At 40.4% G+C, this 21,181-nt stretch overlaps 2 protein-coding genes across 3 annotated transcripts; both read left to right on the top strand.

The window, feature by feature from the left end:
- Positions 1–3,915: 3,915 nt before the first annotated feature.
- On the top strand, positions 3,916–7,668 carry paqr8 (progestin and adipoQ receptor family member VIII). Its single transcript, XM_058378595.1, has 2 exons — positions 3,916–4,088; positions 4,872–7,668. Exon 2 carries the CDS (start codon positions 4,881–4,883, stop codon positions 5,949–5,951), a length of 1,071 nt encoding a protein of 356 aa, XP_058234578.1. The 5' UTR covers positions 3,916–4,088; positions 4,872–4,880; the 3' UTR covers positions 5,952–7,668.
- A 2,172-nt stretch (positions 7,669–9,840) lies between these two features.
- Positions 9,841–19,030, top strand: LOC131346306 (uncharacterized). 2 transcript variants are annotated; one of them, XM_058379772.1, is made up of 6 exons: positions 9,841–9,982; positions 13,153–13,297; positions 15,077–15,131; positions 16,472–16,523; positions 17,174–17,284; positions 18,529–19,030. In XM_058379772.1, exons 2-6 carry the CDS (start codon positions 13,179–13,181, stop codon positions 18,990–18,992), a joined length of 801 nt encoding a protein of 266 aa, XP_058235755.1. In that variant the 5' UTR covers positions 9,841–9,982; positions 13,153–13,178; the 3' UTR covers positions 18,993–19,030. The 2 variants fall into 2 exon arrangements, with proteins under 2 accessions (XP_058235755.1, XP_058235754.1); XM_058379771.1 differs by having other exon boundaries at positions 18,343–19,029.
- Positions 19,031–21,181: the final 2,151 nt, after the last annotated feature.

Raw genomic sequence — 21,181 nt, 5'->3', positions numbered from 1 at the left:
TCAAGATTCAAGATTCAAGAAGCTTTATTGTCATTTCAACCACATATAGCTGACGCAGTACATAGTGAAATGAAACAACATTTCTCCAGGACCTGGTGCTACAGAATCATACAACATGAAGTTCAAACACAAAAACAACACAGAGCTAGGACCGAAGTTTGTCCAAGCCACATAAAGTGCACAGTGTGCAGCTGGGTGCAAACAGAGCATAGACAAGACAGTGCAAAACAATAAGTACAAAAAAAGACAACACAAAAAACACAGGACACGACACAGCGCCGAAAAAAGAAAAAGAACATATGCAATGAAATGTAAATGAAATGAAATAAAATGAGATGATGTACAACTTTCAGACCTGACAACATGTATTGTGCAAAAATACAATAGCAGCGGTTGAGGTAGTGCAAAATAGAAATAAACATAAATATAAATATAGCAGCAGATGTAATAAACACAAGGGGGTTGAGGTAGTGCAATAAGTATTGAACAATATAAGTTATGTGTGTGTGTCCACACAGGTGAGAGAGAGAGTGTGTGTGTGTGTGTATGTATGTGTGTGTGTGTGTGAGAGAGAGTTTTGTACAGTTCAGTCCTGAGTGTGTGTGTGTGTGTGAGAGAGAGAGTTATGTACAGTTCAGTCCTGAGTGTGTGTGTGTGTGTGTGTGTGTGAGAGAGAGAGTTATGTACAGTTCAGTCCTGGGTGTTGAGGAGCCTGATGGCTTGAGGAAAGAAACTGTTACACAGTCTGGTTGTGAGGGCCCGAATGCTCCGGTACCTCTTTCCAGATGGCAGGAGGGTGAAGAGTGTGTGTGAGGGGTTTGTAGGGGTGTGTAAGAGTGTGTGTGAGGGGTGTGTAGAGGTCATCCAATGCTGTTAGCTTTGCGGATGCAGCGTGTAGTGTAAATGTCCTTGATAGAGGGGAGAGAGACTCCGATGATCTTCTCAGCTGTCCTCACTATCCGCTGAAGGGTCTTGCGGTCCGAGACGTTGCAGTTCCCAAACCAGGCAGTGATGCAGCTGCTCAGGACGCTCTCGATGGTCCCTCTGTAGAACATAGTCAGGATGGGGGGAGGGAGATGGGCTTTCCTCAGCCTCCTCAGGAAGTAGAGGTGCTGCTGGGCTTTCTTGGTGATGGAGCTGGTGTTGAGTGACCAGAAGAAGTCCTCTGCCAGATGAACACCAAAGAATTTGGTGCTCTTGACGATCTCCACAGAGGATCCATCGATGAACAGTGGAGAATGGTCACTCTGTGCTCTCCTGAAGTCAACAACCATCTTGTTAGTCTTGTCGACGTTAAGAGACAGGTTGTTGGCTCTACACCAGGCTGTTAGCCGCTGCACCTCCTCTCTGTATGCTGACTCGTCGTTCTTGCTGATGAGACCCACCACGGTCGTGTCATCGGCAAACTTGACGATGTGATTGGAGCTGTGCATTGCTGCACAGTCGTAAGTCAGCAGAGTGAACAGCAGTGGACTGAGCAAACAGCCCTGAGGAGCTCCAGTGCTCAGTGTGGTGGTGCTGGAGATGCTGTTCCTGATCCAGACTGACTGAGGTCTCCCAGCAGGCTCAGCTTCTCAATCAGCTGCTGAAGGATGATTGTGTTGAACGCTGAACTGAAATCTATGAACAGCATTCGTACGTATGAGTCCTTACAGTCCAGGTGTGTGAGGGCAAGATGGAGGGTTGTGGTGATGGCATCGTCTGTGGAGTGGTTAGGATGATACGCAAACTGCAAGGGGTCCAGCGAGGGTGGTAGCTGTGACTTGATGTGCCTCATGAAGAGCCTCTCGAAGCATTTCATCACAATTGGTGTGAGTGCGATGGGACGATAGACTTTGAGGCAGGAAACCGTAGACTTCTTTGGCACAGGGACGATGGTCGTTGTCTTGAGGCACGTAGGGATGATGGAGCTGCTCAGCGAGATGTTGAAGATGTCAGTGAAGACATCTGCTATCTGCTCTGCACACTCCCTGAGCACTCCAGGAATGTTGTCTGGTTCAGCAGACTTCCCTGGGTTAACTCTGCATAGAGTTCTCTTCACGTCAGCCGTGGTGAGACAGAGCACCTGATCATTTAGAGGAGGGATGGTCTTCCTCGCCATTGTGTTGTTCTGTGTGTCTGGGAGGGAGGCAGCACAGACAGCACAGACAGGTGATGTTGTTCTGTAGTTGGTGATTGCCTGGATGCCCTGCCACATGCGCCGGGAGTCTCCACTGGCCTGGAAGTGTGCCGTGGATTCTCTGGGCGTGTGCGCAGTTCACTTCTCTGATGGCTCGGGACAATTTGCCCCTCGCTGTTTTTAAGGCCGCCCTGTCCCCTGCTCTGAAGGAGGAGTCTCTTGACCTCAGGAGAGCACGCACTTTCGCAGTCATCCACGGCTTCTGGTTGGAGCGTGTGGTGATGGTCTTGGAGATGGTCACGTCATCGATGCACTTCCTGATGTAACCAGTCACTGATGCCGTGTACTCCTCCAAGTCAATAGAGTCGCCGTTGGTTGCAGCCTCCCTAAACATGTCCCAGTCAGTGCACTCGAAACAGTCCTGAAGAGCAGAGATGGCTCCTGCTGGCCAGGCTTTAACCTGTTTCAGAACCGGTTTAGAGCGTCTGACGAGAGGTCTGTATGCTGGAATCAACATAACAGAGATGTGGTCTGAGTAGCCAAGGTGGGGGCGGGGCTCCGCACGATACGCGCCGGGAATGTTTGTGTAAACAATATCCAGCGTGTTTGCCCCTCTCGTCGCAAAGTTCACATGCTGATGGGATTTAGGGAGCACTGTTCTGAGATTTGCATGATTGAAATCTTATAAGCTCTTATAGCTGAATGATCACTAATCCCCAAAGACACACTCCAACATCTACAGCAAGGGCTGTTTGATCTTTTTCACAAAAGGCCGATGTGGGAGCAGGTTTTCATTCCAACTGAGCCTACTAAAAAGCCTACTTTTTCTACTAAAAGTCAAGATGAACTGATAAAACAGGTGGAATAAGGTGTGGCTCCTGCTTGATTGGTATGAAAAACCTGCACCCACACTGACCCTTTGCGAATAAGATTGGGCACCACTGATCTAGTGGAACGTCTTCGCTGAAGAGTGGAGAGCATTATAACAACAAAGGGGGAACAATTCAGTGTTAATGCCCACGGTGTTAGGAATAAAACATTGAATTCTCACTTGTCCACATACTTTTGGTCAGATTATGTGATAGTGTAAAGACAAGTTTGTCCTGATTTTCACTGTCATTACAATGAATCATAAAAAATAATACTGTAGCATATGATCCAAGCAGTATGGGTAGCATTTAGATAATTGTTCATTCTTTGTTAATTTCTTCAGAAGTTAACTACACCTTTTAGTTTAAATATGCGTTCTCTGTCATTAACACAGTCCCATGGCTTCTGTCTTCTAGTACACCTCACTGGAGCTGCCATTATGTCATTATGTCTGAGAGACAGACAGACAGAGAGAGAGAGAGAGAGAGAGAGAGAGAGAAAGAGAGAGAGAGATAGACAGAGAAAGAGAGAGAGAGAGACAGACAGACAGATAGACAGAGAAAGAGAGAGAGTCTGAGAGAGAGAGAGAGAGAGAGAGAGAGTGTCTGAGAGAGAGGGAGAGAGAGAGAGAGAGAGAGTCTGAGAGACAGACAGAGAGAGAGAGAGAGAGAGAGAGTTGCAATATGAAAGTCTTTCACACAAATTCCATTTATTGTTTAGAGATTTTTATATTTATATTTATATATATAAAATTAATATTTTTAAATATCTATATAATCTGTTAGCAGATAGTTTATGTATATTTATTTGCTTTTTATTTGTCTTTTTTCCAGCACTTTTACCCTGAGTTTCCATGTAGTCTCTCAGCTATTCATGGGTGGTGAAACTTGTTACTCCTCCCAGCTCCCGATACTGCTCGTCTTGCAGCTCGCCTCACCAGTTCAGCTGTGGACTCGTCTGAGGCTCAGTCCCTCCATCGCCGGGGATCATGTGTGTACTCTCACAAACACTGGACATTACCCAGAGAGGAGATCAGTTTATTGTTTGTTAAACCGTCTCAGAGTGAACAGCGATCAGTGAACAGAGTCAGCAAACACAGGTGAGGTCCTGTATCTGAGATATCAGTGATCATACTTAGAAACTGGAGTGTTAAAGAAATGTGTTCATTACTGTATTTCTTTCGTTTGTTTAAAAATTGTGCATTTATTTTAATAGAAACCTTAAGTCTGACTGAAAGTGAGATCTTTTAGTAGGTATATTTAAGTCTTCTGGTATTACTCGAAATTTGGCTGTAAGACAAAAATGTCTAAGAGTTATTAAATAGCCTGATTAACAGTGAAGTGCACTACAACCACTGGAACATAACAAACAGCACTTAGGGCTAGATATTTCATGTCATGAAGATACATTTCCATTGTGCAAACTAGGTGCGGCAACCAGGTAATGCCTGTTACCTACATAAGAACAGAGTGTGTTCATGCTGGTGTGATATGCTGGCAGTGTTTATACACACTTCACTTGTTTCTGGTTTACTTGACAACTGAGTCCTCCAAGCAACCATATGCTTAAAACTATGTTTCTGTGAGCGTATTTGTTGTGTTTATTTATTAAATAAAAGATTTCAAGTAAATTCTTGAAATATAACTTGAATTTATTTGCATATGATAGAAATAAAACTCTTAAACTACACATTATTGGATCCAAATGTGGAAATGGTGTGATGTTTGGTGTAGACACAAGCTGCAGGTGCATGCACAGTCCTGACTAACATTTTGCTTTTCCTCTAAATATTACCTACCCTCATACTTCCCTTTTCTCAATGCCACCTCTAATCAGGACAAACTTGATTTTTATTGACCCTGGTATTTTTGTTTCTCTCCAGTCTATCACTATGTCGAGTGGAGTTTTAGGTCGTCTGAGCACCTTGACGCTGAACATTAAGCAGCTAGTCTGTCTGCCTCGGCTTTCCCCGTGTCTGCATTCCTTGCCGTCTCCTCAGGCCACCGTGGGAGCCTCAGACGTGCCCGGCCTGTTCCACGAGCCCTACATTCGTTCAGGCTACCGTCCTATAGGCCAGCCATGGCACTGTTACGCTCTCAGCCTCTTTCAAAGCCACAACGAGTTGCTGAACGTCTGGTCACACCTTCTAGCAGTTCCTGTGGTGCTGCTGCGCTTCTGGTTCTTTGCTGCCACAGGAAGCCTGACTCTAGACGCCTCATCGTTGCCCCTCTGCCTCTACACCCTTTCGGCTCTGACCTACCTCACCTGTAGCACCCTAGCCCACTTGCTTCAGTCTCACTCAGAGCTCTCGCACTACTCCCTCTTCTTCCTGGATTATGTCGGCGTGGCTGTGTATCAGTACGGATCGGCGCTGGCTCATTATTTCTACTGCGCTGAGGAGGAGTGGAGGCAGAGCCTGGTGGGGGCGCTGTTCCTGCCTGGAGCTGCTCTACTGGGATGGTTGTCTTGTGCCAGCTGCTGTTTCGCCAAATTGCGCTATCGTCGTCCGTACCCTCTGCGCAGGAAGATCTTCCAGATCGTTCCCACTAGCTTGGCGTACATGCTAGACATCAGCCCTGTGGCACTCCGGCTAGCCACGAGACCCTGCCGTGAGCCTGTGCTGGTGCTGCACACCCTGCAAGTGGCCTTCTTCCTGATGGCTGCCTTCTTCTTCTCGTGCCCAGTGCCTGAGCGCTTTTTTCCAGGGAAGTGTGATATTGTAGGTCATGGGCACCAGATCTTTCATATCTTCCTAGTCATGTGCACCATGTGCCAGATGGAGGCAGTTTTTATGGACTTCTTGGTGCAGAGGAGCTCGGTAGTGGAGGTGCATGGAGAGATCGGCGTCTGGCTGGCCGCGGGCTCTTTCTTTGTCCTGGTGCTGTGCAGTATGCTGACGGCAGCTCGAATGAGGCAGAGCGTCCAAAGGCAGCTGCAGAAAGAACGAATGAAGAGCGAATGAAAGTAAATTTTGGAGATCTGGAAGGCCACCAAACTGTGCTGTTCTCTAACACACACCAGATTCAGTGAACAAATCTGAGAAAAGAGAACATTTGTAATGTGACACTTTTATTATAGGTAAAAAAAATCATTCTTAGAACATAACAAAGTCCATTTTTGAGTGTTTTATTGTATTGGGAAAATGTGAAAGCTATGCAAGGCATGAGTAAGAATATGCCTCGTGATAATGTGTCATAGGGAACAGATCTGTATCAGGCCATGCATGGCTCTGTGTTGTGTATTAGAGGGTCCTATCTGGGTTGAGAATGAATGGGAACCACTACATTTTGTAATTCCAAAGCTCAGAGCTGTGACTGAATAAGTTATACATTATATGGCCACAAGTATGTGAACACCTGACCATCACACCCATTTCTGGTTCTTCCAAAAACTGATGCCACAAAGCTGGAAGCAAACAATTGTATAAAATGTCTTTGTATGCTGTAGGAACAAAACCTGTTCCAGCATGACAGTGTCCTCTTATAAGCAAGCTCCACAAAGACATAGTGTGTTATGAGTGTCCTGCACTGAGCCCTGACTCTGATTCAAACCCACTGAACACCTTTGGGATGAACTGGAATACTGACTGAACCCCAGACCTCCTCACTTTCACAACATCAGTGTCTGATCTCACTAATGCTCTTGCAGCTGAATGACCACTAATCCCACAGACACACTCCAACATCTAGTGGAAAACCTTCACAGAAGAGCAAAGAGAAGTGTGAGTGTGAGTATGATGGTCAGGGGTGCACTTACGTTTGACTGTATAGTGTATGTAGCTTGTCATTATTCAATAACATTTATTCATGACAATTATTTTATGTAGGCTCACCTAGAGCCTCATGTATTAAAAGGTATTTTAAAGCGAATGTACCTAGCACTGAATGCAGAAGAGACCAGTTTCCGTTACTGTCGGTCAGTTTACATAATTTAATGCCATCGTCTCACATATACACCGGTCAGTGTATAATCTGTTGCTTAGCCACTGTTCCACGTATTATGCACTTATGGGTCTGTGTGGCCTATTTTCTAATAATCCTTTTCAGCCCAGACCCAATTACTCACTTAAAAGGAACAAAGAAATAAAGCTTGACTTGGCTTTAGTGCTATCAGGAGGAGGAATGTGTGAACAAAGGAGTCAGTTTTACTTTGTGAGACTGTGTGAGGGTTTTTTTCTACCAAAAAGCTGGTCAGATGCTGGCTCGAGAAATGACCAGATCAGATTAGTTAATCAGATTTGCCACAAGAATGTTCCCCTGCTCTCAGTACCAGTTGTTCACAGATGCAGGAAACATATCCATCAAAAAATGTCTAAATATGTTCTTTATTTCTAGTTATAATGTACTGTATTGAATGAAAAGGACTGTTATTTACCTCAGCTACATTAAGTTTTTAGGTATAGTGTACTGTATTCATTTTAAAGGTTTGTTATTACCTCAGCCGAGTGGTAGAGAGAGACAGAAAGCTATATTCACAATCGTGTGGACATTCGGATTTGTACTGACCGTCAGACTGACAGTGTGTTTTGCATGTGATGAAGAGTATTGAGTTTAAAGTAGGTTTTTCAGTTGTGTTAAATGAAGTGCTAATGACGTTCAAAACCGTCTCCACTGTGAAGCCGAGATGAAACTGTAAACTGACAGCAATGATTAAATGAAATAAAGTTGATCATTTCATGATATTTAATAGTCGGTGTCATGTATGTTGGAATGAAGCTCATATTGTTATTACTCTATTCCACATTATTGCTGCTTATAAACACATTACGCAGACTGTATGTAACAGCCAGAGTGAGTGGTGAATTCTCAGAGTCCAGTTATACACACAAACAAAACCCCTCAGTGTACAATATTTAATTAGATACTTGCTTTTACCAGGTACAAGTGCACTAACTGGACAAAAGTATGTGGACACCTGAACAATTCCCCCTTATTTTGTTCTTCCCCAAACTGTTGCCACAAGGTCTGAAGCACACAATTACACAGAATGTCTCTGCATGCTTATAGTTTCTCTTCACTGGAACTAAGAGACTCAAACCCTGTTCCAGCATGACAAAGCACAGAGCTCCATGAAGACATGGTGTGTTGAGGTTGTAGTGGAAGAACTGGATTGTCCTGCACTGAGACCTGACTCTGACTCAACCCCACTGAACACCGAATGAACCCCAGACCTCCTCACTCTTACAATATCAGTGTCTGATCTCACTAATGCTCTTGTAGCTGAATGACCACTAATCCCCACAGACACACTCCACCATCTAGTGGAAGACCTTCACAGAAGAGTGGAACAGCATGCATAGGGGAAATACATGCACATGTTCCACATGCACAGATGGGTGTGATGGTCAAGTGTCTACATACATTTGGCCATATAGTGCATGTGCTTAAAACCAGAAGCCTTTATTATCGCCACACATTCATTACAGCACAGTGGAATTCTTTTCTTCACATATCCCAGTTGAGGAAGTTGGAGTCAGAGCGCAGATATGATACAGCTCCCCTGGAGCTGAGAGGGTTAAGGGTGTTGAACAATTGCCCAACAGTGGAGCTTGGCAATGCTGGGGCTTGACCTTCTAATCAACAACCCAGACCCTCAACCACTTGAGCTACCACTGAACGTGTATCTAGGATGAAAATATTATATATATTAAATATATTCAGCTGTTCAATACAGTAAGATACCATGCAGACATGATGCTTTACTTTTCTATATACACAGGTCATTTACTTGTTCTTGGGTCCACTGACCTCACTCTCAAAACACACAGAACACACAGTATATTAAATAGATGAATTCATTAGCTTCATTTGTCCTGAGGTTTACAATTAGTTAATTAAATTAGACTAAGGAACGTAGACAAGATTTCACTCCATCCATCCTTTCATCCAACCAAGTTCAGCGAGTGAGGTCAAACCAATATGGCGGCTCTCAGCAGGACCAGTAAACAAAGCAGCACTTAAAAGCAGCTATCCTTTATAAACATGTTCTGCTTCAGCTCAACCAATACAGACAGATATATACGCATATTAAGTCTATATCAGAGATTTGAGCATGAATGTTCAAAAAACTCCAACATGGAGGTGTGTTTTTCTCCTCAACTTTAAAACTACTTCTGTAACAGCAATGTAATATCTCTCTGATCCACTAGATGGCGCCAGGAATCCATTTACAGTAAAATCGGCTCTCATGATGACTGCTGTAATAATATCCAGAAAAAATCTTGACATGTATGTGAAACAAAAGGAAATGAAATTCATTTGTGTATTAATAGGTATTTTATATTGATAGTTTTCCACTAGTCTCACAGTGCCCAAACATTTAAACTCCATCCATCCATTTTCTATACCCACTTTATTCCTAATTAGGGTCATGGGGATCTGCTGGAGCCTATCCCAGCACATATTGGGCAAAAGGCAGGGGTACACCCTGGACAGGTCACCAGTCCATCACAGGGCCACACATATAGACAGATGACCACACACACTCACACCTATGGGCAATTTAGAATTACCAATCAACCTAATGTACATGTTTTTGGACTGTGGGAGGAAACCCACACAGGTATGGGGAGAACATGCAAATTCCATCCCTGCCTGTTGGAACCCAGGACCTTCTTGTCGTGAGGCAACAGTACTAACCACTAAGCCACCATGCTGCCCTGTTTTTAAGCTCATGAAGTGATGAATTGGAAATAGCTGATGAGTTGAGGCAGGTATGTTAGGAGCAGGAAAAACATGATGAGTAGTTGAGTTGTTTTTCTTCAATAACTGTGAAACACTGTTTTAAATAAAGGCTGGGGGGGAATTATCTCACACCTGTCTCCAAACAAATGATTGTAACTCTAAAGGATTACACAACAAACAGGTAGGAGTGGCGAGTTCTGACTGACTGCATGGTATGGGAAGAGTAATGCAGCCAAAACATTGACAGACGAGTCACACAGGGTGGTGGCAGTGACAGGAGAAGCTACTCCTGATGTCACTGAGGCTACAGGTAAGACAATGTTTTCTGACCAATATATTCTATTAAACAGGACAGATTGTGTCTGCTGCTCAGTGCCGTGCGTTGTCATTCGGTAGGACTGTATATAGAGCGGTCTGTTAGTCGGCTACAGTGGAGACAGCTTCATATAACTGAAGACAAGTCAATGAACTAACACCTCCTGATACACAGTTAATTCTGTATATGAATGTCCTGCTTATCAAACGTGATGGTTGAGTGAGAAGACAAATAAAATAGAAACTGGCTTCATTATATAAATATATATTCCTGCTGTTTTCTATTTCTCTTTGTGTTCACAAACATCAGAGGTGTGACCTGGAATGTAAGAGGGTTGTGCCTTGGAATGTATACAGCAAAAATCCCCAGCTGTGAATAAATAGATAGATAGATAGATAGATAGATAGATAGATAGATAGATAGATAGATAGATAGATAGATAGATAGATAGATAGATAGGAAGGAAGGAAGAAAGAGAGAGGTAGATGGAAAAAGAAAAGGAGATAGATAGATAGATAGATAGATACATAGATAGATAGATAGATAGATAGATAGATAGATAGATAGATAGATAGATAGATAGATAGATAGATAGATAGATAGATAGATAGATAGGAAGGAAGAAAGAGAGAGATAGATGGAAAAAGAAAAGGAGATAGATAGATAGATAGATAGATAGATAGATAGATAGATAGATAGATAGATAGATAGATAGATAGATAGATAGATAGATAGATAGAAAGAAAGAAAGAAAGAAAGAAAGAAAGAAAGAAAGAAAGAAAGAAAGATAGATAGATAGATAGATAGATAGATAGATAGATAGATAGATAGAAAAAGAAAAGGAGATAGATAGATAGATAGATAGATAGATAGATAGATAGATAGATAGATAGATAGATAGATAGATAGATAGATATGGAAAAAGTAAAGGAGATAGATAGATAGATAGATAGATAGATAGATAGATAGATAGATAGATAGATAGATAGATAGATAGATAGATAGATAGATGGAAAAAGAAAAGGAGATAGATAGATAGATAGATAGATAGATAGATAGATAGATAGATAGATAGATAGATAGATAGATAGATAGATAGATAGGAAGAAAGAGAGAGATAGATGGAAAATGAAAAGGAGATAGATAGATAGATAGATAGATAGATAGATAGATAGATAGATAGATAGATAGATAGATAGATAGATAGATAGATAGATAGGAAGGAAGGAAGAGAGAGATAGATGGAAAAAGAAAAGGAGATAGATAGATAGATAGATAGATAGATAGATAGATAGATAGATAGATAGATAGATAGATAGATAGATAGATAGATAGGAAGGAAGGAAGAGAGAGATAGATGGAAAAAGAAAAGGAGATAGATAGATAGATAGATAGATAGATAGATAGATAGATAGATAGATAGATAGATAGATAGATAGATAGATGGAAAAAGAAAAGGAGATAGATAGATAGATAGATAGATAGATAGATAGATAGATAGATAGATAGATAGATAGATAGATAGATAGAAAAAGAAAAGGAGATAGATAGATAGATAGATAGATAGATAGATAGATAGATAGATAGATAGATAGATAGATAGATAGATAGATAGATAGAAAAAGAAAAGGAGATAGATAGATAGATAGATAGATAGATAGATAGATAGATAGATAGATAGATAGATAGATAGATAGATAGATAGATAGATAGATAGAGAGAGATAGATGGAAAAAGAAAAGGAGATAGATAGATAGATAGATAGATAGATAGATAGATAGATAGATAGATAGATAGATAGATAGATAGATAGATAGATAGATAGATAGATATGGAAAAAGTAAAGGAGATAGATAGATAGATAGATAGATAGATAGATAGATAGATAGATAGATAGATAGATAGATAGATAGATAGATAGGAAGAAAGAGAGAGGTAGATGGAAAAAGAAAAGGAGATAGATAGATAGATAGATAGATAGATAGATAGATAGATAGATAGATAGATAGATAGATAGATAGATAGATAGATAGATAGATAGATAGATAGATAGATAGGAAGAAAGAGAGAGGTAGATGGAAAAAGAAAAGGAGATAGATAGATAGATAGATAGATAGATAGATAGATAGATAGATAGATAGATAGATAGATAGATAGATAGATAGAAAGAGAGAGATAGATGGAAAAAGAAAAGGAGATAGATAGATAGATAGATAGATAGATAGATAGATAGATAGATAGATAGATAGATAGATAGATAGATAGATAGATAGATAGATAGAGATAGATGGAAAAAGAAAAGGAGATAGATAGATAGATAGATAGATAGATAGATAGATAGATAGATAGATAGATAGATAGATAGAAAGAAAGAAAGAAAGAAAGAAAGAAAGAAAGAAAGAAAGAATGGTGTAATGTTAGGAACAGTGAAACACGGGGCAGCGTGAGATGTCTGACACTTGGACAGTAGAATAAATCAGGTGATAGTGTGATACTCTACACTCTAAACTACACAACTAACTAATTATACAGTGAACAGAAAGGAAAACTAAAACTCTAAACTAATGACCCTCATATCAGTCACTTACCTCTGGAACGAACACAATGAACCGCATTAACATGGGGGCAGTTAGGAAGCACCATAATACTCCACCTGAATTTGAGGCTGAAGCAAGTTCCAATATTTAGCATGACTTATTGTTATTAAAATTGTATTTCTGTTAACTCATACGGTACACAGTATAATACAGGTTACTTCCTGTAACACATGTAATGATTATACGTGACTCATGGATCCAGCACATGATGTGTGTAGAAACTAAAAGAGCTCGGTCTTGTCCAGGATCCTGGCTCATACTTACTCACTCTTCTAACCTCTGCACCTGTGTTGTGTTTCAGGTTTTAGTTACTGTATAATTCATAGTGATTACTGAGTAATATCCATGTGAAGATACAGAAATACTTTACTGAACTAGCATTTATTCCCACTACTAGCACTAGCATTACTGCTCACAGACTGTAACTTCTGAGAAACACAAAGATTGTTACCAGATCCGCCTTCTGGATCCTGTTTATGCTGTTTTCACTAATCACGTGCGCTATACAGATGTTTAACATCGTGACGTTTTACTTTTCTGTAAAAGTGTTTCCTCTTTGGTTTCCAGTCAGATCACAGGGTGTATGGAGTGCTATGGCTACAGATTTGGGTTGGACGTCAGGACACACTTCCTCCACAGACATCACCATTATCTCCATCCTCTTCCTCGTTGTCTACATCACACTCTACGCCCTCTGCACCACCTGTTTCAGGTAATGTTTCCACTGAGTTCACTGAGTTATAGGAGCCTGTCTGACTGAGCAAGCTGTCAGTAAAGCTTGAGAAAATTGACAGAAATTTGCATTTTTATTAAACCAGGGGACTGTGATGGAAATGTCAGTCGAAGTTATATTTTAATAATATATATATATATATATATATATATTTTTTTTTTTTTTACAAGCTAAAAACTAATATTAATGATGCAAATTAATGCAGATGAGAGGGAAGAAAAGGTGATGGTATTTTAGCTAACTCTGTTAAGACTGTCTGCTTCATGACGTGTTTTCCAGCAGGCCACCGAGAATTAAATATCCCCTTAATGTCTGTTGAGTCACATTCAGCTCTTGGGCTGGACTTTACACAGCCCTGGGTGTGTATTTGGGATGGAAGAAATGTAACACACACTGCACTACATCCTTTGATCACCTGATTCAGGTGTGTGAGAAAGTCTGTCTGAGCAGCAGGAAGTCCCTGAGGGCCTCCAGGAACTGGACAGGGAGCACTGCTTTAATCTCACTGGATACTTCAGCAGGTTTTAGGTGATGAGATTCTTGCTCTGGCGTTTTTGTTGTTGTTGTTGTTGATGTCATACATCATTATACTTATAATAGTAACTGTGACATCATAATACCTGTTGTTGTTATAGACAGCATTGGTTGTGTTTCTTTTATACATTTTACAGTATATCATATACAACTATCAAGTCAAGTGTAATCCACCATATTTAGTTCAGCTTTATCCAGAGAGACTAACAGCTGAGAGAGCTGAAGGTTACGAGTCTTTCACAGAGACGCAAACAACCGACCTTCTGATCTGTTTCTGGTGACTGTAGAATCTGTAATATTTTACTAATGGCAGGGTTGAAGGTATGCAGTCTTTTGATTCGAGTTAATTCAGAGGTGGGTGAAGCCGTGCGATCCAGTCGAGCTTGTTATAGTGACTCAGTGGTTAAGGATTTGAGTCACAGATCAGAAGGTCATGTGTTCAAATCTCAGCAATGCAAAGCTACTGGGGGTGAGATGCTGAGATGTTGTACCTTCAGCTCAGATGTTTCCTGCGTCATGAGCTGGATTAAGTTTGATCATATGTAATATGTTAGGGTTTGATTCCCGTCTCCTCCCTGTGTGTATGTGTGTGTGTGTGTGGAGTTTATATGTTCTCCCTGTGCTTCAGGGGTTTCCTCCAGGTTCTTCGGTTTCCTCTCCCAGTCCAAAGACACGTATAGGCTTCACTTTGTCTGGGTCTGGAGTGTGTGTGATTTTTTCCCCCTTCCAGTGTGTCCTCCGTCTTGTGCCCAGAGTCCTCTGGTTTAGACTCCAGGTTCCCTGCAACTCTGGTGTAGGATAAATGTTACAGAAAATGAAGGATGTTAGTGTGTATATGGATTTCTGCTAGTCCTCAGGTGGTACATCTCATTTCATGTCTATGACTACAATGATATAAAAAAAGTATATAAAATTTATAATAATAATAAATACATCTTTTTGCTTAATGTTTTCCTTTTTTTGTATTTTTAGTTTTATTTCATGTATTTTCAACAGTTATATTTTCCTTCCTGTTAGACCTTTTATTTATTATTTTTATTTTTTTATCTACAGTCTACTGTAGTGACTAATTATGGGGTGTACTATACATTCAGTTCAATGATTACACTGTAATTGCTTGTACTATGTTGTTTATGTTTGTTAGTGGAGAGTTATTCAGCAGATTTGTTTGTCAAGAAGGTCATCTTAGTTCCAGATACTCATTAAACATTACATTTTATCTAGAAAGACCCCCGAGTGTCCAGAGGAGAAAGAAAAACCTTCATCTCTCTCACTAAGCGTAAGTGGACAACACTGTAAACGTGTTTATATAACTGATAACAAAATATTAATGATCTGTCCTTCATAGACAGTGTTACCTCTACAGAATAACTGTAATAAAGCTAGCATTAGAGGCACACCCCTGACCATCACACCTATACCTGGTTCTGCATTAAACTGCTGCTACAAAGCTGGAAGCACACAACTGTAGAGAATGTCTTTGCATGCCATAGCTTTACAATTTCCCTTCACTGGATTTAATTCATGATCACTAATCACTGTCACTCCCAACAACCAATCACTGATCACCATCACTCCCAACAACCAATGACTGATCACCATCACTCCCAACAACCAATGACTGATCACCATCACTCCCAACAACCAATGACTGATCACCATCACTCCCAACAACCAATGACTGATCACCATCACTCCCAACAACCAATGACTGATCACCATCACTCCCAACAACCAATGACTGATCACCATCACTCCCAACAACCAATGACTCATCACCATCACTCCCAACAACCAATGACTCATCACCATCACTCCCAACAACCAATGACTGATCACCATCACTCCCAACAACCAATGACTCATCACCATCACTCCCAACAACCAATGACTGATCACCATCACTCCCAACAACCAATGACTGATCACCATCACTCCCAACAACCAATGACTCATCACCATCACTCCCAACAACCAATGACTGATCACCATCACTCCCAACAACCAATGACTCATCACCATCACTCCCAACAACCAATGACTGATCACCATCACTCCCAACAACCAATGACTCATCACCATCACTCCCAACAACCAATGACTGATCACCATCACTCCCAACAACCAATGACTGATCTGCCTTTGTCCCTGTACACTGTATATTATAATTCCCCTTCACTAGAACTAAGAGACTCAAACCCTGTTCCAGCATGATGATGCCCCTGTACACAGAGCACAGAGCTCCATGAAGACATGGTTGACTCTGACTCAACCCCACTGAACAGCGACTGAACCCCAGACCTCCTCACTCTTACAACATCAGTGTCTGATCTCACTAATGCTCTTGTAGCTGAATGATCACTAATCCCCACAGACGCACTCCAACATCTAGTGGAAAGCCTTCAACACAGTATGGGTGTGATGGTCAGGGGTAAAGTGTACTTTAATTGTAATAACAGGATGCAACCATCTTGCTAACGCTTCGGTGTCCAAGTCACTGCTTCATCAATTTACTTCAGAAATGTGAGGCGCATTGTATAATGAAACTAATGGGAAATTTAACCTGAGTGGAAATGAAGTCTAAATACATAAATATTCAACATGTTCATCTTTCTGTAGGTGAATCGAGAAGATCAGCGGAGCAGAAACAGAACCACAAGCAATGTGGATGGTTTGTTTGACTGATTTCACGTCTTTACATTAAAGATGCACTGATTCATGTTGTTCTTAATAATAACATGGAAATGTGTCACACACACACACACACACACAACACACACACACACACAACACACACACACACACACACACACAAACAAAGCATTGGAAGCAGTGGAAGTTAACATTCAAATACCCAATTTAATCTGATTTTATTGCCATTTCTGGGTTCTCCTTGATGTTTAATGTTCTGAGAGATAACTTTGTCTTGACATCTCAAGTAGGATTAAATGATAGCAAGTTAGCAATTAAACTAATATTTATTATTCTGCTATTCTGAGATGGGGAATAATGTTCATGGGGGAATAGTAAAGGAGTAAACAATCAACAGAGCCGAGCGTTTCCTCAGTAAACTGATGATCATGCAAATTTTAGTGATTTAATGGTGGAGAAATTTCTCTCCATCAAATCTGTAACACAATAAGATAATCAGCATAATTTTAATGGAAAGTACTAATGAATTAAAACCAGGATGGACTGGTGTGATTATCCTAGAAAACGGCATAAAAACAAAGGATTAATGATGCATGTCTGTCACAGCTTAATGTGTTTGTTATGATGAAGGTTAATTGTGATATTTTCTTCTCGATGTGCTTGATGTAGTTCTGAGCTCCACAGCACACAGCGATGTGCCACAGGTTCCTGCTGGACCTCACCACCAGGACCACAACGTTGTGTACAACCAACAAACAAATATTAATTCCCATAACCGAGGTGAGAGGAATGGTTATCATTACTAGCTTTCAGAAATCACGTCACGCTCTGTTACACAGTGACCCCAGCAACATTAATAAGCTAACTGATGCATTAGCAGTTTTTATGGCAGGAATCAGATTACAGATTTCAGTAAAAAAAAAAAAGAAAAAAAAAGATATATTTATTTTTTTTATCTGTGCACAGTAAACATGTATTAAATAATGAATAATAATAGTTATAATATTTTTTGTCAGTGCACAATAAACATGTATTTTTCAGTTGAGGAAAAATATTATTTAATATTAAATAATATTAATGAAATGAATAATTATATTTTTTGTATAATTATAAATGTTTATAATAATTATATAAATAATATTATATAATATAATATTAATAAATATTAATATTTATTAATAATGAATATTAATCAGCAGGTTAATAAGGATAATAATAATGGAAAAATATTAAGCATAACTGCCGTAAAATCCACCTTATTAATTGTAATAAGAGCATTTAAACAGAGCCTATGAAAAGGATTTTAATTCATGTATACAGCTGAGGTCATAAGTTTTCACCCCTCTTTGCTAAATCTGCAAAATATTAATGACAGATCTTATATATTGTAGTTTGTTTTTAATTTAGTTCTGCCCTGAATATATTTCACACACCAGATGTCACAGTATAGTCCACAAGAAAGTAATAACTGAATATACAGAAATGAATCAGTGAAATAAAATGTTTACATCCTCTCGATTCTTAATAGTGTGTGTTGTTACCTGGAGGATCAGTGACTGTTTTTATGTTCTGTGATGAGTTTTTCATGAGTCTATTGTTTGTCCTGGGCATTTAAACTGCCCCGTGATCATCAGATCATCCTCCAGGTCCTGCATATACTTTGCTCTTCCAGCATTCTTCTGCATATTTGACCCCTTTTTACAGCAGCTATATGATTTTGACATTATAGACAGAACAGTTTGCGATCGTGTTTGCATTTTTATCAGGTATCAGTCACTTGATGTAAATTGATCCTCATTAATGAACATCTTACTAAACCAGGGCCTCTTCCTTTACAGCTAAATCAGACAGTTATTTCAGACAGGAAACGACTCCCAGAATTCCAGACACCCCTGAATTCTCACTCAGATCCACAGGTTCAGCGTCTCCAGAACTTCCTGGTCTTCCACCAATTCCATCAATCTTCAACACAGTTCAGCTAGAACCTCGAATGGTTTCTCTTTCGTCTTTCTCTTCTTCTTCAGGACAACAAGACAAAACAGTGTGGGAGTGTGTGACACCTCCACCTGAAGATATCAGCAGTGTGTTTACTGAGACAGTCAGTGAGGAGCATCCATATGAATGTATAGACAATTTAAGAGTCAGTGGACCTTCATCACCCTCGTTCTGTGATGAAGCTGATGAGGAGCAATGGGAGAGCGAGAGTCCTTACCACATGGTGACGGAATGGACAGAGACGGCCGATGATTACGACTTATCTACGCTCCTTTCTGGGACAGACAGCGAAAATGAGCTGAAGTTTATTTTCCCGCCTCTCCCAGCTGTCCCGGATGAAAAAATAAACACAAACAGAACTGCCCTCTACGCAGAGGTGAACTGGAAAAACAAAAGTCGGAGGAGCACTGAAGAAGCTCCTGTTGAACAAGACACAGTGGTGCCGGATGAGGAAGAAGCGCCGCCGCCTGTTCCGGAAAAAATATTTGACTAACAAATATAAATGGGACTAATGTTAATATATGTTAATGTATGTATACATATGCAGTATATATATATATATATATATATATATATATATATATAAATTAAATAAATAAATACAAATGCTGTTCTCTTCTCAGAAATATCGTAAGATTACATTAAACCACTGTGTCAAAATGTCATTCTGGTTATTCAGTTTTGAAAGAGGGATTTACAAAACACAATACAGATTTATTCAGTTCTTCCCCTTCGCTTTGCCTATGTAGAGATAACGACGGCGTGAATAACAGGAACGCACGTTAAAACCATTTCTAATCCCAGATATATCCAAGAAGGAAAAATGGCTAAAAATTGCAGGCGGAAAATGTAGCAACTAGCAAGGAATACAAATTAGTTAGACATTAAGACCTAAAGGGCGGTATGCTACTGTAGAGGTGGTAAACATCTGTATTTCACTGAAGGCATTTTAATGTTGTTGTTGTTGTTCTTGTGGGGTCTCCACAGTGGATCATTTGGTCCGCATGTTTAGATTTGTCGCAGGTTTTATGCCGGATGCCCTTCCTGACACAACCCACCCATTTTATCCAGGCTTAGGACCGGTACTGAGAGTTAACTCTTCAGTGGCTGGCTGGAATCAAACCCGGGCCACGGCAATGAGAGCGCAGGATCATACCCTGGACCACCAGGAGGCTACTGAAGGCATTTTAATAATTGTGTATGCTCCACTCCTTCCTAAGTGTGACAGTGAGGTCTATGAATGTGTACTTTGTCCTATATATCTTTTAAACATTTAACAATATAACCTGCATCAATCCTGACCCAGCAGAGTTCTCTAACCCGAAACCTCTTGCCATTATTAATAAACACCGATCACAGCAGCTCCAGCGAGAAGCATGACAGCACGCAGCTAACTAAATGTTGTGTCTTAAGTGTCTTGTTCATTTCACATGAAATTGAGCAAGCAGGCTGCACATTAATAATGATGATGCTGAACGTTATTAATGTTCAATATGACAAAGATGTCACCCGTAATTGCACAAGGATGCGAGTGAGTGATGGCACATTAAGCCAGTAACTGTTCTGTGTCCCGAACGCTCACATGACATCAGGGAGACGTCATAGATCACCTTCGTGGTGGAGGATCACAGGGTTTAGGACTGCTTGTTACGTTCTGTGTTCCTAGACATACAATAATGATCAGGATAATAATTAATATATAATAATGATTATTTCTGTGTTTCTGTCATTCTCCATTTTGCTCTACAGGCTGTATGTATGCAAATCCACAATAACTTAATTACGTAATAATTGCCTCAGCTGCATTCAAGGTCAAGACATGTTTTAATAATGCTTTGTCCTGGTCAGAGTGGTGATGGAGCTGAAGAATGTCCTGGGAACACTGGGTGTGAGGCAAAAGGACATCCTGTACACCCTAATGAGACACCTGTCCTGTCCAATCAAACCCATTAATAGCTCAACTATTAACTCTTTAATTGTTAGTTTTTAATAGTTGAGCTTGTGAGGCCAAAATAGTTGAATTTCTTCCTGTTCGGTTGTGTTCACGTTTGGCATTGAATGTATTCATGTCCAACTCAGCAGTGGTGCTTTATATGAAGTTCATATGAAAGTCGAGCATTAGGAATTTGTATTTTTTCTTTAGTATTTCTGTTCTTTCCTAGCCTTCTAGGGGCAATATATTTATAGAAATGTTCCAAAAACGTACTTTTTTTTACACAATTTTTCAAAGTAAATGTTGTTCTTTCAGCTGCTCCCTGTTCGGGGTCGCCACAGCAGATCATTCGGTCCGCATGTTTAGATTTGGCACAGGTTTTACGCCGGATGCCCTTCCTGACACAACCCTCCCATTTTATCGGTGCTTGGGACCGGCACTGAGAGTTAACTCTTCAGTGGTTGGGTTAGCGTCCTGCCCGGGGATCGAACCGAGCCGTGGCAATGAGAGCATGAGATCCAGCTAGCTGGACCACCAGGAGGCCACAATGTTTCAAAGTAAATGATGATATCAAGCTCATTTCTGCTCTCTGAGATGCCCCAAGTGCTCGTTCATTTCACACAGCTCTTTCATTTCACACAGCTCTTCCACCTACATGCGTGTTTTTGGGAAGTGGGAGGAAACCACTGTGCTGCCTGGTTTGATAAAAATAAAGCTTTAGTAGTAGCAGAAAAATCTGCTGAAATTTT

Source organism: Hemibagrus wyckioides, linkage group LG25, assembly GCF_019097595.1.
Source record: "Hemibagrus wyckioides isolate EC202008001 linkage group LG25, SWU_Hwy_1.0, whole genome shotgun sequence".
Classification (NCBI taxonomy): domain Eukaryota; kingdom Metazoa; phylum Chordata; class Actinopteri; order Siluriformes; family Bagridae; genus Hemibagrus; species Hemibagrus wyckioides.
The sequence above is the reverse complement of the archived record's forward strand: the minus strand, read 5'-3'. Positions and strand labels throughout refer to the sequence as shown.